The sequence below is a fragment of the Acomys minous genome (assembly GCF_964271855.1).
Source record: "Acomys minous genome assembly, chromosome: 15".
In the NCBI taxonomy this organism is placed as follows: domain Eukaryota; kingdom Metazoa; phylum Chordata; class Mammalia; order Rodentia; family Muridae; genus Acomys; species Acomys minous.
The window spans coordinates 59,104,836-59,122,155 of record NC_140497.1 but is presented as its reverse complement, the minus strand read 5'-3'; the positions used below and the strand labels follow the sequence as shown (position 1 = coordinate 59,122,155).

Sequence of the window (17,320 nt, the reverse complement as noted above, 5' to 3'; positions counted from 1 at the left end):
CTAATTCACAGCTTTGCTTCAAACTCCCAACAGTGTAGAGATAGTGAATATTTAGATGATTATACAGAGTATGGCATAGCAAACTTTGTTTGCTTTAGAATTTTTAATATTGTGGGATACAATTATTATATCCAACCCTGTCATTAAACTCCTAATTAGAGGCAATGAATAAATGCCAAGTTCCTACATGAGTATTTTAGAATTTTAAATTCATACGTTGTAATTATCTTTTACACAAATATTGGCATAGTAGTTGACTTAAGTAAAAGCAAATATTGTTAAGTTGGTAACTGCCATGTGTATGTCTTTGTATATGTATGTATGGTAATGAGATGTTCTCACTGAGTAGCATGGCTTAAATTTCTGATAACTTGTGATAGGGTAAAAACCACTTTTTGAGTAATAAATATTTGCAGAATGCAGTGTTAAGTTTTTAGGAACTATTTTTATATAATTTTAATATAAAACCACAGACTTCAAAAGCTACTTCTTCCTACCCTATTTCTTTAATTTCCCCATCCCCTTTTAGACCATCAGTAAACGTAAAACCTCAAATTGTATAGTAATCTTAATCTATTATTAAAAGATTCTAGAAAGGAAGATTACAAGGTGGATTCAGGTTTTGAAATGGTTTTACCATTGGTTTAGCAGCGGGTGGGCAGGCAGATGCCTGCTCACAGTAGAACCTATTGCCGTTTTTCACCATTGATAGAGTAGCCTTTCAGAGTCAATGAGCTCTGTCAATGTGAGCTTGTCAAGGCTACAACTTCATAGACCTGCGAGGCGGCTTGAGAGGTCAGCCCTTTTCAGGTCGCTGTGATGCAAATGAACTTCAGTGCTTAAACAACTATTGGAATTTTTATGTCTGCTCCTTGTTCTTTTTTCTTCACAAAGTCATTGACGAGACATTCAGTGCTTTTTAAATTGGAAGTTGCATTGTGCTAAAGACCTAGTACAGATTTACGGAGGGCTGAAAGCAGTTAGATCATGTTCTTTTCATGGTGCGATTAGAATCAAATCGATTTCCCTACAGCCTTCAGCATTCAGATGGCAATTTTAACAAAGCTTGGGGGCTAGACAAGGGACAAAACGACTGAACTGAATGTTAATTACACTCTGCAGCCTTATTTTCTTTTGATTTGGGGCTGACTGGCAACTAAATTAACAAAAAGTGTGACCATAACTGCTGCCCTATTTTCATTTAAAAGGAGAGCTGCCTCTAAAAGGCTATCTTACAAAGAAACAAGTGAGGGCTGCTGATCATTGCTAACAAGGGCACTTTTTCTTTTAAAATTCTTGCCAAAAAGACTGTTAAAAATTGTAATAAATTAGTCATTGACATATTATTGTCAGAAGTAGTTGATTTTCTTATTTTTATGACATAAAACTTGAAAATACAAGCACTCATGGTAATTTGTTGGTAGTTATGGATTATAATTGGCACCTGTGTGACTTCAGTGTCTAAGTGTTCAACGTGCTGAAGTGCAGAGACTTTAAGTTCATCCTAACGTGGTTATGTAAGTCTTCAAAGCCGCTCCTTCCCACCAGTTCTCACCTCGCCCTCCTTGATTGGCAAGCGAGTTTTCATGTGGTCGTCAGGATTTATTTACAGTTGTGCTACATTTAAACTCAGTGGACGCCTCTTCCTCTCAAGAAGGCTGCAGCTGCATCAAGTTGCAGTTGATGGCTGCAGTCGCTCGCACACCTGCAGACACCCGGCTCCACGCAGTAGCTCCTCACTCACCCTTCAGGAAGAAGCTCTGCAGTGCAGTAACAGAGGGGGATGAGTTGCTCCGCTGACTCCGACAGGGCGCCCGTCGGATTAGCAATCAGATTTACCCTCACTTTTATGTTGTCATACAATCCTAAAATTAGCTTGATTCTGTAACTCTTTTCATTCTTTATTAATCTTCAGTTAGTAGGGTTTTTTTTTCCTTCCAGATTTACCCTAAAGGCCATTTGTATTTTCTTAACTAATATTTAAATTATTATTATTATTTTAAAACAGAGAATTACTATTTAATGCAGTATTTCAATACTGCAAAATGTCTCCTAAGAAGTGGGGATTTAAGTTTAAATTTGGTAAAGGACATTTGCTTTTTTAGGCTGATAGCTTTAAGTCAGAGGATAGTAAGTACAAAATACTTGAAAAATATATGCACATATATTTAAAAGAAAATTCATGTTGACTTAAAACTACTGTTTCTGATGAGGTTGCTGCTTAGTGCTGGAACACGGAGAGGACAGGCCACTCTTGCCTTTTCACACAGAAAGCAGCTGCAAACCAGCTTTTCTAAAGCCAGTCAAGAGTAAGCTCTCCCTCATTTGTCTTCCAGACACGAAGATCGATTGAGAAGTTATTAGAATGGGAAAACAATAGGTTATACCACAAGGTGAGTACTGCGGGGAGCAGCTTCGTACTGTTGGGGTCTGAACTGCACAGTATGGAAACAGATGCTTTTGTTGGACTCAAATATGAAAGGTGGACGAGTGGGTGAGTCTTGTGCCCAGGAAAATGGAGCTCATTTCTCTTCTTTTGCCCTCCGTCATGTCTAGCTGTGCTTGCACTGGAGACTGAGCAAAAGGAAATGTGAAACGAACAACATGATGGAATATGTAAGTTAAAGGGCTGTTTTGTGAGTTTCTCTATTAAATGATCATTTATTTTGTTTCTGATCTTATTCTTTCCATGATTATTAATCAGCAAAGGTGTCAGGAGCTTAATCTCCCCAGTGCAAGGATTTTCTACGGTTCACAGATGCCTGGGTTTCATGTGCAAGGCTGATTTATAAAGTTATGAATGACTTGAAGACAAGGCTCCACTGTGTTCTGAAAAATAATAAATTAATTGCCAAGATAAAATGGCCTGAACATGTGTTGATGGAGTGTGAAATTTTAGATGCTGTATAAAGAATAACCACAACCTTGGTTACGCAGCACGTCAGATATGGCGTTTTATATAATGCTAATGAGTTTCCAAGTATGGAAGAGAACCTTTCAGCCGGGCCGCTGGAGCCTGAGAAGCCTTCATGGACTTGCTGCCTGTGTTCCTAGTAGCTGTACAGGGTTTTCTAAACCGTTCCTAGAACGCTGTTTTGTACAGTTATCTTAAATGCAAACAGATGTTGGCCAACCTGTTTTGTCTTTTAAAAGATGGCGTACACATACATAAATGTACACACACAATAGTTTTAGAAATTCAATTTATTGGTGTCCTGGCTTATTTGAATAATTGTTCTTCTTTTTGAAAAGTTCAGAATACTTTTAAGAAGTCATGAACTTATTCTTCCTTGAGCGAGAGTGTTTTACTTGAGAACATAGACAGATTAGTAGATTAAAAGAAAAAAATTTAAGAAAGGAGTTAACGATCTCTATTCATAAACTAAGTAATTTGGGTTTTACTTTTATGACATCACATGTTAATTCTAAGGTTGAGAAAGACATGTGCTGCTTCTTTATAACCATAAAACAGGAACAGCTGAGAGACTCCTTAGAGCTTGACCTGGCCAGGTACTAGTCATTTTATCATTGGTGGTAAGAGGTCTGTTACCCATTGGAAGGACAGCAATAGCTTTTGGGGATATTTCAAGGGTTTCATGAAATAATAATTTGCTAGTATACATTTATAAACGCAAACACCAAGCTTAAACCTGAAGCTTTAATTGCTTTTTTTTTTTTTTTTTTGGTTTTTCGAGACAGGGTCTCTCTGTGTAGCCTTGGCCGTCCTGGACTCACTTTGTAGACCAGGCTGGCCTCGAACTCACAGCGATCTGCCTACCTCTGCCTCCCGAGTGCTGGGATTAAAGGCGTGCGCCACCATGCCCGGCTCTTTAATTGCTTTTTGATGTTTCTAAAAGAAACAGGAAAAGAAAAAATGAAAGCTAATGCCAAACTGGATACAGCCCAATCGTAGAGTATGTGCCTACCACACAAGGGCTCGGATCTCTTGCACTGGGAAAAGAAAAATCTAACTTATGATTTCCAAGTGGAGCTGTATGGGAAAAGTTCATTCATACAGTATATGCACTGGGTTTTCATCTGTCTTTAGGAAATTCTTTCATTACAGTTAAATTAGTAGCTCTTTAAAACATTCTGAACTGTATACTGTCATAAAAACATTTAATTTACCTTGAATTTTTATATAAGTAAGTACTTTTAAATGAATTGTATTTCACAGGATCATAGAAGGTGTATACAAAGTACTTTTTCTTTCTTTGTTTCCTTTTTCTTTCTTTTTTTCGTTTTCAAGACATCTCTCTATGTAGTCTTCACGCCTCAGGAACTTGCTCCTAGACCAGGCTGGCCTTGAACTCACAGACAACCATCTGCCCACTACCTCCCAAGTAGTGGGTTTAAAGGCGTGTGCCATGATGCCTAGCTTAAAATTGGCTTCTAAAGTGATTTTTTTTAGATATTCTTAGAATATGTGTATTTGTGGTATTTGAAAATAGGAATAAACAAAGCCTGAAAAGCTCTTTAAAAGCATGTATCATAATCACACATAATCTAGTAAGAAGAAAATCCCTCCTTACTAAATTCCTTTGAGACTTTCTACTGTGTGTATATCTTTGGCATTGAAGGCTAGAAGAAGGCATTGGGTACCTTGGAACTGAGTTAGTGGTTGTTGTGAGCCACCATGAGGGTGCTGGGAACCAAACCCAGGTCCAAACCCAGAGCAAACCCAGACCTCTTAACTACTAAGCTATCATTCTAGACCCAAAAATAAACATTTCAAACCTACATTTATGTGTAGTTGGACAACTTCAAACACGTATAGAATGTATTTTGTCACCCCACCCCCACAATTTCTCTTCTTTCACTCAAACCTCTGGAACCTTCTTCCCAGCACAGCTGCCTCCTAGTCATGTTTGCTTGTTTATTGTTTGTTGTTTTTTCTTTAAAAGAAATAACCTGCTGGGTTTAATTAGGGCTGCTTGCATGTGCGTTGGTGCAGGATTGTTTCCTGCATCATGGGCAGCTTCCCAGTGCCTGCATGGCACGGCTCCCCCTCTTCGGCAGCTGTGGACGCCAGTATTTCTCAGTTACAGCGTAAGGTTGCATGAGTCCTTCCCATCTGCCCTGGAATCTCGGCCTGTAAAATGGGGTGCAAGTAACTGTGGCTGTTGTGAGTTGGTGAGTGCAGTGAGTGTGTCATGTGCAGACAGTGGGTTCTTAGATTCTTTTCCCCCCTCTTCCTTAATGATGTCGAGCCTTTGCTGTGGGGTGAGCAATGGAGACACTGCCTTATTCTCAGTGAGCACGCAGTGTGCTAGGAAGTAGTGCCCTGTCTTCTAAGTAAATGGTAGGCCAGCAAAGTGCCATGGGTGACACCTGAGGCGTCCTGCAGGGGAACTAGAGAAGGAAAAGAGTGTTTTTGAACAAGAATGGAGGTGTTTTCTTTACTGAGGCAAATCAAAAAGCCAGTAAAACTCAAGTGAAAAAGAAAGGTCCTGGCCCAGATGGTTAGGCAAGCGCATGATAGACCCTCCCAGTCAGGACACAGGTCCTGAGGAAAGTGAGCACGCCCATCGGGAGAAAGTATTCACAGCAAGTACAATTTCACTAGTAAAAATGCTTTATCTGTCAAAGGCTTTTGTTTTGTTTTTCTTTTTTTTTTTTATTTAAGAATATGACTGATGTTTTAAGGTTAAGAAATGTTTTAAGTTGCTTAAAGCCTTTTTCTTCTCCTTTTTACAGGTCATCCTCATAGAATTTTTACCAAAGACACCGATTTTTCGACCAGATTAGCATTTGCTTTATTTATAGAGACTTTCCAAGTGTGTTGTCTTTCCAATGGTGCCTTGCTTGGTGCTCTCCTGCTGGTGATATGATGCTGGTTCTACAGAATCGGGTGGTGTTTTTGTTTGTTCTGTTTTTTAAATAACCGCATGTTCTATGTGTGCATATTTGTCAAACTTTGCAAGTTATTTCATACAGATGTTTAATACTTAAGTTATTGTGCTCTTTTCTGTTATATATTCTGATTTTCAAGGATTACTTTTTGTATTCTCAAAAAAAAAATACATTTGAACTTAGCATAAAAAATGGCCAGCCTTTGTTATTTTGTCAACAAGGTTCACACAGTCATTTATTTATCAGTTCCTTAACATAGAAAAACATACTTGTTATCTGTTCTAACACTCTCTTGTACTGTTTTTTTCTTTCTCTTAGAATTTGCCACAATAGTTACTTGAAAACTGTAGATTTTCTCACAAAGCCTTTTGGGCCCTGCTCTGACCTTTCTCACACAGTTCCTTATGTTCAGTCTCAGCAGATACACCTTAACTTTATGAAGAACTAGCAGCAGTTTTCAAAGTATCTATCCTCACAAGTGGTAATGTCCCTAGAGTAGACGGATCATGAGTGTGTGTGCACGCCTGTGGTTACTAGAACTCAGCCTCACCGTGCAGTGGCTTCAGTCTGTGGGCTCCAGGTGGCAGCAGTAAAGGGGCTGGACTTGGGTTGTGTGTAGTGCTCAGCAGGGAACTGTTCCTTTTAAAAATAAAAGTAAAGTTTGTTTCCCAGACTAACATCATTATAGAATGGATATGTTTCTGAATAGTTTGGAAAGGAAACAAAGGATAGAGTTAAGAATCATCTGGTATTTGATGTCCCACTGGTAGATAGTTATGAAGAGCAGATCGTTACTAAGACATAGAGGGCACATTTTATGCTATTTTCAGTCTGCACAGTTATCTCAATCCAGTTACATACTTTTTTTGATTGAAATTTGTATATTTAAGATCAAACCAGGTTAGCTTGTTGCTTTTAAATATACACATACATGTTTGTATTTTTTTTCTGTTTGGTTGTACATATCTTCACACTGTAGATTTCGGAATGGCCTGTGTATAGGTAGACTTTGTTTTTTATAAGCCTAAAATTATACACATTTTAATGTGTGTCAAGAACTTGTTCCATATAGTTGTGGTATTGAGCAATAATGTGAATAACATTTGAAATTATATAAACTATGCTTAATAATTTGTATTAAGAATTGGTACTCCCCCTTGTATTAAATCTTTTAAATACCAATTTCGTTAATTTATATACCTATATTTTTAAAAGTGTTTCTTGTATTTCTCTAAAGTACTGTGCTTCTCTCTATATATATATTTGAATAGCTAAATGCCAGTATCTTGTAGCCAATATGGGACTTTAGGAATTGTTAAAACTTTGATTTAAAGTCCAGTCCGTCCTCAACCCCCCCCATCCCCCACCGCCCTACCCTGTGTGTGACCTCACCCCCACCCCCCCAGGAACTCAACAACTTGAATCCATAGAAAACTTTTCCGCAAAGCCCTCAGAGTACAAAGGATTTTAGTGTTTCACACCTTTATTTAACCTATGTCTAGTTGGTGTGTCCGACCACCTTAATTAGCACAGTTCCAAGTAATGCTCCTCTAAACTCCAGTGTTCCTGTGTTTCTCTGTGAAGTGATTGTGTACTCTTGCAGTGCTGAATCAGTGTCAGGCCTCAGAGAGCAGAGAACTATGATGACCACACAGACTATGCAAGAGTGAGCCCTGGATACAGCTGTCAGTCTGTAGAGTGACACAGCTGTTGGCTTGACAGGAAACAGACCTAGTTAAGGTCCTTGTTTTCCTATTGTTGGTCCGTTGTAGTTTCAAATTTATATTGTTGTAAGAATATTATTCACAATTAATATTGAGTATAGGATTTTAAAAGCTTTTATAACTGTAATTAGAAATGTGTTTGCTGCTAAAAAAATTCCCTAGAAATGTACATTCCCATATTTCAAATACACACAGAGTACCACCAAAACGCATTTATATGCATTACCATAAACCAGCCATATCTCCAGCATGTAGGGTTTTCATTAATGGCTTATAATATTACCATTTCTTAAATCATGGATTTAAGGGCCCATGTGCTGGAAAGCACATTTTAGACTAGCCAAAAAAATAGATTATTGGCAGAAAATCAAATGTGTAGGTTTGTATATAAGCTAATTACCTGTGATCTTTTTTTGAACATCACTGGCTTTTTACACTATTGCTTGTATAGAAACTCCTTTTCTCATACAATATATTTTACAAATTCTTTTACACACAACTACATATTTGGATTAAAACAGCTATTCCAGAGTCTAGTAACAGCAGTAAAACTGATGTGATATTTTTAGCTTTGAAGTAAAGGTTGCCATTCCCTCCTGAAGGGTTCACTGTACCTGTCTAAATTACCAGCAGATACTATAGCAAAACTCTTTAATGACTAGATTCCAGTATTTAGACTATAAACCATATATTTTTGTCTTAAAATCCACAAAATAAAGTTAAGAAAACCTTCAATAATGGCAAGCAACAATTTCCATTAATTATTAGAATAGTTAAATAAGTGAACAATTTTCAGTCAAGAAGACACACAGCTGTCCCTATGGTTGTTTTCATGGTAGTTATGTAGTATTTCTGATTTTTTGTTTTGTTTTGTTTGTTTGTTTTGTAGACACAAGCTATCTATAGGCTTTAGACCGCTTCCACCGCAGTGTTGGGTAAGATGCTCAGTGGTGGTGTGAACAGTTGGACCTACATCTGCACGAGCTCAGATGCAGTGGTGTTCTATGTTGCTCTGACATAGCTGACTGTTTGAGTTCCCATAGTATTTGGCTTCACATCTTACCCTGTAAAGCTTACTGGCATGCCTGTGTTTACTGTACAGAGTTTTGCGGTGACTTGCTGTTGATGACTGGTACTGAGTCAAAAGTAAAATATGTTTAAAGCTGCCTTTGGTGCCACACCAGCATCCAGTTGTGGGCCCTTCTATCCTTCATAAACCTTGTGGTGCTGGCATGTCACCTAAGGCCTGCTTGGTGACGGGCAGCGCTCTGCCACTGAACTACACACCCAGGCACTGCGACCCTCCTATCTGTCTAGCATCCTTATCTAGACCTGGGGAACAGCTATTCCTCATAGAAAACATTGGAAATATCAATTCTTTCTCCTTCTTGCTTTGTCCTGTCCTATTTTGTTTTCAGGTAATCTTAGGTGTAACTCGAGCTGGCCTTCACCCTCAGTCTCCTTCCCTACCTAGCCCCCCAGGTACTGAGATTGCAGGCGTGTACCAGGCTAGTAGGTTCCTTGTTCTGATGGTACCAAAAACAGATCTCCAGATGCCAGTCCTGTTGTTGTGTTGTGTTTTGAGAAGGGTTCTTGTGTGGTCCACCTGGCTTCAAGCCTTCCGTGCAGCTGAGGATTACAGGCACCAGCCATGATGCCTGCAAGATGCTCAGCTTCATTTCAGGGCGTTTCTGATGTTCTGCACGGTCACATTACTGTCAGAGCAGGGTGGTGCCATGACTACCTCATGATGTTATCTTGTCCAGCTCTTGTTCATGTTTTCTTGTTTATTAAGTTTTATGTGAGAGTACCTACCTAGAACGTTAAATGGTAATGATTTGGAGATACTTAGAGTGTCAGCATAAATAAGCTATTGTTAAATTTTGTATTTAAAAGTAGAGGTGGGATTACACTTCTCAAAATGTTTTGCATGTTTAAAGATTGGGGAAATATTGACTATAATATTGAAAAAAATTACATGTGACCTTTTAAAATAGAGTTCCATACGAGGTAACGCAGGCCGTGTTCTCCCCTTGCACACCTAAACACAGTGCTCTTAATTTGAGAGTTAGCTGTTTTTGAAAAATAATGTACGGCCTTCTTAGCTTTCTATCTCAGAAATATTTTAGTGACCTGAACACCAGGCCTTTTATTTTTGGTGAATTAATTACCTATTGCTCTCTTACTGCCGTGTAAGGAAAGTGTGTCACCCAACCTCCAACAAAGACTCCCTTCCCTCGGGGCCTGGCGCAACCCTGGGAGACCAGCACGCTGGGGGCTATGGCAGGGTAGTGTGCTTGAGGCTAGACCGTCTCAAATGGGAGCCCGAGAGCGCGGAGTGGCTGCTCCTGGTTCTTAGTTACAATAAACCTTGTTTAGTTCTTTCTATTGACATAAATACCATTAGACTTAAAATCTAAAACGAAAGCCAGGTGGTGGTGGTGCTGCATTTTAATGCCATAGCTCAGCAGGCAGAAGAGGAAGTTCTCTGATTTGGTGGCCAGCCTGCTCTACATAATGAGCTCTAAAGGTTCCAAAATGAGACCCTGTCTGAGGTTCCCACTACCCCCACAAAAAAACCTAGAAGACACTCAATTGTTAGGATCGGTCCCTCTGTTTAAGAGTTGATTTTACTAGGTAATAACATTGTTATGAATGGAATCTTCATTAATAAATAGGAATTTGCCTTCACTCACATCAACGCCGCCTTTTAAAATCTCTTATCTCTTTTCATTTGCTGATGGATGCTCTTATTTACTGTTATAGCCTCACAGAATAGTTAAGCATTGCCAGGAGCAGTGGAAAATGCCTAGAATCCCAGTATTGTATAGTCCAACTAAGGGGGAAAGATAAGGAGTTGTAGACCACCCTGGTCCACATAGTGAGATCATCTCAAACATGAAACGACAACAAAGCTCTAGTATAAACTTACTAGTAGCAGCAATAGAAATAAGCTAGTCAGAACTTAGAGAGAAAATGCTTAAAAACCCCCTTCTCACCCAGAGAAGTCACTGCATTGTTACCCTTGGCTAGCTTACAAGGATGGCCAGGACTGCACACAGCCTTTTGCTGTCTTTTATATGCTCTCATAGTGGGAATTTTAAATTACACAGCTGCAGGAGGAGCTTCCCTCTACTGTTGATGCCCTTTGAGAGGATAGCAGGGGCCACCTTGGAAACAATCCTTTTTTTTATTGTTTATAACTGTAATATGATAACTTATGGAAAACCCTGCTAGTAGCTTGTAGGGAACTCTTAAGTGTTTAAATGGGTATCAGATAATTTTCAGACTCCTGCTGAACAAAGTGGCCCTTCCTGCTTGAGCATTCATCGAACTCAAATGTGGAAGGAAGGCTCGTGACATTTTTCAAAGTTGGTATAGTTCAAAGGTGAATTTCAGAGGTGTATATTTTTACTATCATTATTTACAAATTAAAGCCATTGCTCTAAAAAAAATGGTCTGTTTTTCTTAAGAAACCTTCTTTTTGGTTAAAACTTTGATCCATAATTAAGTCCTTTAGATGGGTTATGCTTGAATTGTAGTTATGGTGGCATGGTTTGTGATCTCTTGTAGGTTACAGTAAAATGTATAAAATTTTTAAATAAAATTAAAAGTCAAAAACTATAAACTTCTCTTATAAAATTAACTCTTCAAACCAGATGTAGGAATGCACACCTGACATGCCCACACTTGGAAGGCTAAGCCTTGATGATTTCCCGTTCAAAGCCTGGGCTTGGGCTACAAGTGAGTTCTGGGTAAAATGACAAGACTCATACTCGAATAGGAATCTGTTATGAGCTAGAGAGTTACAAATTTTTACTGTGTGCGTTTGCTTGCTTTGGCTGGTAAACTGAAAGTGTTCTTTCTTTCTCTCTTTCTTTCTTTCTCTTTCTTTCTTTCTTTTCTTTTCTTTTCTTTTTTTCTTACAGGCTCACTCTAGTCTAAACTAGCCACAAACTGATGATCATCCTGCCTCAGCCTCCTGAGTTACTGGGTTGTAGATGTATGTGTTCTGCCACTCCAGGCATAAAAGTGCTGTTTTTAGCAGAATCCATTATCGTGGTTTCAACAGATAATGCTGTAGCCAGATTAAAAGCACAGCGTTTTGTCCTTGCATGGTGTACATAGTAGATGAAATAAAACTATGAATCCATCCAAATCACTTCAGAGGAAATGCACGGACTGAGCAGGTGCTGTGGCCATGGCTGAGTGAAGCCCACATCCATGGACACACTTACAGTAGACAGCACTTCACAGTTGTCTGGGGAAACATAACTACATTGACATTCTCACGAATTTGAGTTTAGGACTTGGCATGGTGAATGTGAAAATTTTGCACTAGACATTTGTGAACTTCCCACCCAGTGGTGGGACACTTTAGCATGCTTGAGGCCCTAGGCTTTTACTATGAAGAAAAGATAAAAAAATTTAAAAATTAAAAAAAAAATGGAAAAGCGACTTCTATCTTACCCTTTGCCCGAAAGGTCTTACTTTATTGTCCTTACATAGTCTGTCACCTTGTTTAGGCTCTCAAGTTTTCAGGTGAAGGCAGAAATAAATCTAGCCACCACCTCTGTAAATACACATAGCAGTGCCTGTGTGTTGCACTGTATTAAATGGGCTTATTACACAGGATTTGTTCCATTTTATTTGACTCAAATTCCAGTTGTTAACATGGCAAATACATACACATGTTGATGCAAAAACAGCTTTCACCTCAAAGGGAATAAATTTATTCTATAGCTAAATATAACCAAGTATGGCTTGGGAATACAGATTCTGCTTATAGCAAATTTCCATATTTCAGTGTAGAAACTGTATCCTTAAAGTAACAGAACAAAGTCATCGATAAAGACACTTTGGCGGAAATACCAGTAGGTGGATGTAGCAGTCAGCGTGAGTCTCAGATGCTTTTAGTTGGTGGAAGCCAATGGCCTGTTAATACATCTGAAAGGTTTTAGCTGTTACAAGGGTGTGAGAAGTGGGTCATAATACAGGTAGTCCAAGATGAATTGTCATTAGGCTCTGGCAGACAGCGTTCCACCCCCTCTACAATCTACATCAAGTTCAGTAACAGCTGTAGAGTTTTCACACATGTGCACTTGTGTGTAGACAGAGGGGAAGACGCATAGAGGTACGAGTCTAACAAAAATACCCAACTCAGTTTACTTAAAGACTTTCTCTGTAGTATGCAGTAAAGATGTTTTTCTCTCCATTGCCTGAATTGTTTTACTTGAGATACAAAATGAAAATGCTACATGAAACCTTTTAAGAGAGAAGCTTTATTTTTGCTTATTTTTTGTTGAATCATCCCTGTATTGGAGGGTTTTTGTTGTTTTAGAATTGATACTTTTCTGAATTTCCATTCTTATCACTATTTTCATTCTAACAAAAATGAGAGCATTCTCAGAATTGTATTCCATTTCTTTTTCCACAAATAGACTGCAGCAAAATGCCGTCGCTGCCTGCACCTTAGAGTCCACTGCAGAAAGCCTCGCAGATAGCCCAGCCTTTTGTACCTACAGTCTCAGATATTGTTAAATAGCCATTCAGTTTTCTTCACGTTGTGTGTGAGATGAATATTTCTTAAGACTTTTTGTTTGCTTTATCAAAGAAATCAACAGAGGAAAAAAAAAACCTCAAAAAACAAAACAAACAAAAAACACCCTGTAACTCATGTGAAACATGCAGGGTGTTGTAATTTCAGTTTGCAAAGCGCTGAGATACAATGTTGCTGAGCCAAAAGCACACGATAGATTTAATGTAGCCAATTGTGGACTTTTGAAAAAAAGAGTAACTGTTCCCTGTGAGTTAATTTTGGATTTTTTCAAAATCTCTCTTTTAGGCTTTGTGCTGGATTCTTCCAGACAAATGCGTCTTCCATGTGGGCCAGTGTTCTGCTAAATGCTCTCCGTTCTCCTTTTGCAATCAAGACTATGTTGCTAAGGAGATTTCGCTTTTATTGGTGCCATTGATTTGTGTTAATACGTTTTGAATACCTCTTGGTATTCTTCCGTAGACAAGGCCAAAAGAAAAACTTCCCCGAGTCCCCCAATTTACATGACAAATGGAGCAGTGGTGTAATGAAGCCGATCTAAAGTGGGCAGTTGAAAGGGACCCAAAGAAGGGCACTCAAGTGAGAAATGAAGAAATGTGCAAGTGCAGTCTGTGGGCTGCCTTTGGGCCAGCTGCAGGAACTGCCTCTAGCCGGAGGTAGAGTGAGTGAGCACCTCCTTCTGCAAAGACCACCCACTTTTGGAGCCCAGACTGACACACCATGGATTACCTCACTATACAGGACCACTTAAAAGTGAGCCAGGCTCCCAAGGAGGCAGGAGATGGTTCACAGTCTTTTGAATCCTGATCTTGGCATAGGACAGGCCTGCTTCATGTACCTTGGGTTGCTAATGAAATCTTTTATGAGTCAATTCTGGTTCTCAGCACGGACATACTCAAATCTCCTTGGAAAAAGATTTTAACTGATCATATTTGTTTTAGTCTTCTGTTCCTTTGCCATCCCAGATGCCCAAACCCTTTCCTTACACAGTGCCAGGAGCGCTGTGAGCAGCCGACACCAACCTGAGCTGCTTTAAGCAGTGCGATTCATGAAAGCCCAAAGGATTGCCGTGGGGCACGTGTTTACACTTACTTGTTCAAACCCTGTTACCACGTTAACACAAACCATGTGTTAACCACACCTGTGTAAACCTGAAGACTGTTTAGGTGTGTAGCTCGGTTGATAGGAGTGCCTGCCTAGTATGCGGTGCCTGAGTTCAGTCACTAGCACCAGTCAAATGGTGCTTGTAATCCCTGCACTGAGGAGGTGGAGGCAGGAGGATCAGAAGTTCAAGCTACTTCACAAGTGTGTAATGAGTTCAAGACCAGCCTGGGAGCCGGGCGTGGTGGCGCACGCCTTTAATCCCAGCACTCGGGAGGCAGAGGCAGGCGGATCGCTGTGAGTTCGAGGCCAGCCTGGTCTACAAAGTGAGTCCAGCCCAGCCAGGGCTACACAGAGAAACCTTGTCTCAAAAAAACCAAAAAAAAAAAAAAAAAAGACCAGCCTGGGATACACCAGACCTGAGTCAGAAATAATGGAAACACTGTGGGGGAAAAAATGCTATTGCTGTCTGAGGAAATTAAAAATTGGTTACAAAGGAAGCACTTTAAGTATTTTCTAAGTTATTTGGAGATGAAAATTCTAATTTGTTGATTCAGCAAAATAAAAGGATAACTTGTTGGTTCTTTAATAACCTAGCAAGATAATTAGAGGTATCCTGTTGTCACTGGGAAGTAGGAAGCTAATTCCTTTATTCTATCCAGTTCATTTCCCTCCATCCAAAATGCTTGTTGACCAATGTTTCACATGAAATATGGCAATTATTGTGAAAAAATACTGTGGTTTGGGTTTTATTACATCTAGGTTTTTGTTTTGGGGTTTTTTTTTTTTTGGTTTTTGTTTTTTTGTTGTTTTTGTTTGGTTTGGTTTTTTGTTTTTGGTTTGGTTTGGTTTTTTGGTTTTTGGTTTTGGTTTTTGGTTTTTCGAGACAGAGTTTCTCTGTGTAATAGCCCTGACTGTCCTAGAGCTCTTTGTAGCCCAAGCTGACCTTGAACTCACAGAGGGCCACCTGCCTCTGCCTTCCTAGTGCTGGGATTAAAGGCATGCGCCACTACATCTGGCTTAGTTTGTTTTTCAACATGATGGTTCTATCATCTGTCAGTGGTTTGTGAATTCACAGGACATTGTTCTATAGCATAGAGCTAAAATTAAGGTTGGGGAACATAGCTCAGCGTGCTTGCTTAGTCCTGGTTTCAGTCCTTAGCATGGCATAAAACAGGTGTGTTATCTACCTGTAATCCAAGCACTTGGGAGGTAGGGACAGAAAGATCAGAAGTTCAGGGTCATCCTTGAGACTCAATAAATAAAGCTAAAGTTAAAAAGATCCAAGGATGGAATCACAGCTAAGGCTTATAGATGAAATATAAAATAATGAAGATATTTTATGTGTGTTAAGAACTTTAAAAAATTACTGAAACTCTTACTTTAAAATTACTAACTTTGGAAGAGTCTGGACTGCATAGGAAGACTTACCTCTCCAGGGCTGTAAAATGTGCTTGGCATGGTTTATTCTGCACAACAAATCACACAAACGTTGCACATTTCACAAAGTGATGTAGAATTGAACAGACATACTTCAAGGTTTTTGAACTCTGCAAAGCAGCTTTTTAGTCGTCCTCTTTGCAACATACTCCTGATAGGTTTTCTGGGTGGAGGCCGCACAGGGGATCGTGCCTAGGCCTCATCCATGCTAGCTAGGCAAGCACTCTACCACTGACCTATTTACCTCCAATCCTGCTGGGTGAAACTCATCTGAAAGAGGCAAAGAATAAGAAGTCAACACATGAACCACTCTCCCTTGATTGTCTTACCAATGCTCCTCCCCATCATGTCTGTCAGCCTGTGTCACCCTTAGAAAATAATGATTCAGGCTCAGACTTAGGAAGCTCCAGCGGGTTGGCTCCATTGCTTTGTGTCTGTGGTAAGAAAACACGTCTTGGCAGATGTGTGGAGCAGAGCTGCTTGCTTATGGCTGGAAATAAAAGGAAAAGGAAGAGACCAGAGCCCCCTGGTACTCTGTAAGTGTATGCCACCCATGACTTAAAATGTTTCTCACAGCTTCAAAGTCTCTTGTGAAGGGCTGCTGGAGAGGTCGAAGTCTAGCATATCCGGATAGCCAACTGAGGTCTGTCTATTACAGTGGACTCTTTCTTAGCGAGGTTCTCCTTCCCCCTGATGTGAGACCCCAGATCGTCTAAGGAGCATCACAGGCTTGACCCTTTCCTGATAAGAAAACCGGTTTATCAAACATCTGGAGATCCCTGGGGTACCCCACCCTAAGCTGAGGAGACCCTAGCCTTAAGCAAATGGCCTTTAACTGTACCTAGAAATTCTTCCACCACCCATAGGATAATTAAGTACTGTTTTCTTTTTTTGTGATAGGATCCTGTGCTACTACATGTCAATGAAGTACTGTGCCACTGCATGTAGATTAGATATTCTGGCACCCCTAGTCCCAGCAAATCAGGCACATTCACTCACAAACCCCTCCCCACTTTCCAAGGTTTATAAATAAAGGCTGGCTAGCTGGCTGGGTTGCTCTTGTCTCAGGTTCTTGCTGTTCCTCCACTGTCATCATCTGAGACTCCATTTATTCTGAGAGAGAACTGCCGCCAGACTCCCAGTGGTAAAGCAGCAATGGCAAAACTACCTTGGCAGCCTCTAACGCTTGCTCCATCACCGCTGCTAGCTCAGTGCTGACCACTGATGAAGCACCCACCCAGGCCTGCCTCTCACTCGACCTGCCTGCTATCTGGTCTCAAACAACCGCCTGCTTCCTCTGTCTTGCTTAGCACAGCAGTTTGACAACGATCTATAACACTGTGGAATCACCACGGGTATTTGGAGCTCCTGAGTCTCCACTCCTGTCTGATACCAGCAAATTCATTCTAAAAGAGCTAAACTGTAACACCAGTGGAAAATCATTTCCACCTCCCCGGTGAGACCAGGAGCTTGGCACAGTGCCTGGGCCTTGGGTCTCACCCTGAGCACTCTAAGCCACTCCTGATCAGGAAGTAGGACCTTGGGACCCTTGACCTCAAGGTCTATCCATTCCCTTCCGAAGCAAGCAGCACCTGTACCAACCTGCTGGATGCTGAACAACAGTCTCTGCTACCTCTCAGTAGCA

At 40.1% G+C, this 17,320-nt stretch overlaps 1 protein-coding gene across 1 annotated transcript in view; it reads left to right on the top strand.

The window, feature by feature from the left end:
• The window catches only part of CHIC2 (cysteine rich hydrophobic domain 2), a 32,330-nt gene extending 25,295 nt beyond the window's left edge, over positions 1 to 7,035 (top strand). The window contains exons 4-6 of the mRNA XM_084759747.1: positions 2,337 to 2,393; positions 2,557 to 2,616; positions 5,698 to 7,035. Coding sequence (XP_084615873.1) covers positions 2,337 to 2,393; positions 2,557 to 2,616; positions 5,698 to 5,748 — 168 coding nt within the window. The 3' untranslated portion in view covers positions 5,749 to 7,035. The remainder of the gene's footprint in view (positions 1 to 2,336; positions 2,394 to 2,556; positions 2,617 to 5,697) is intronic.
• Positions 7,036 to 17,320: the final 10,285 nt, after the last annotated feature.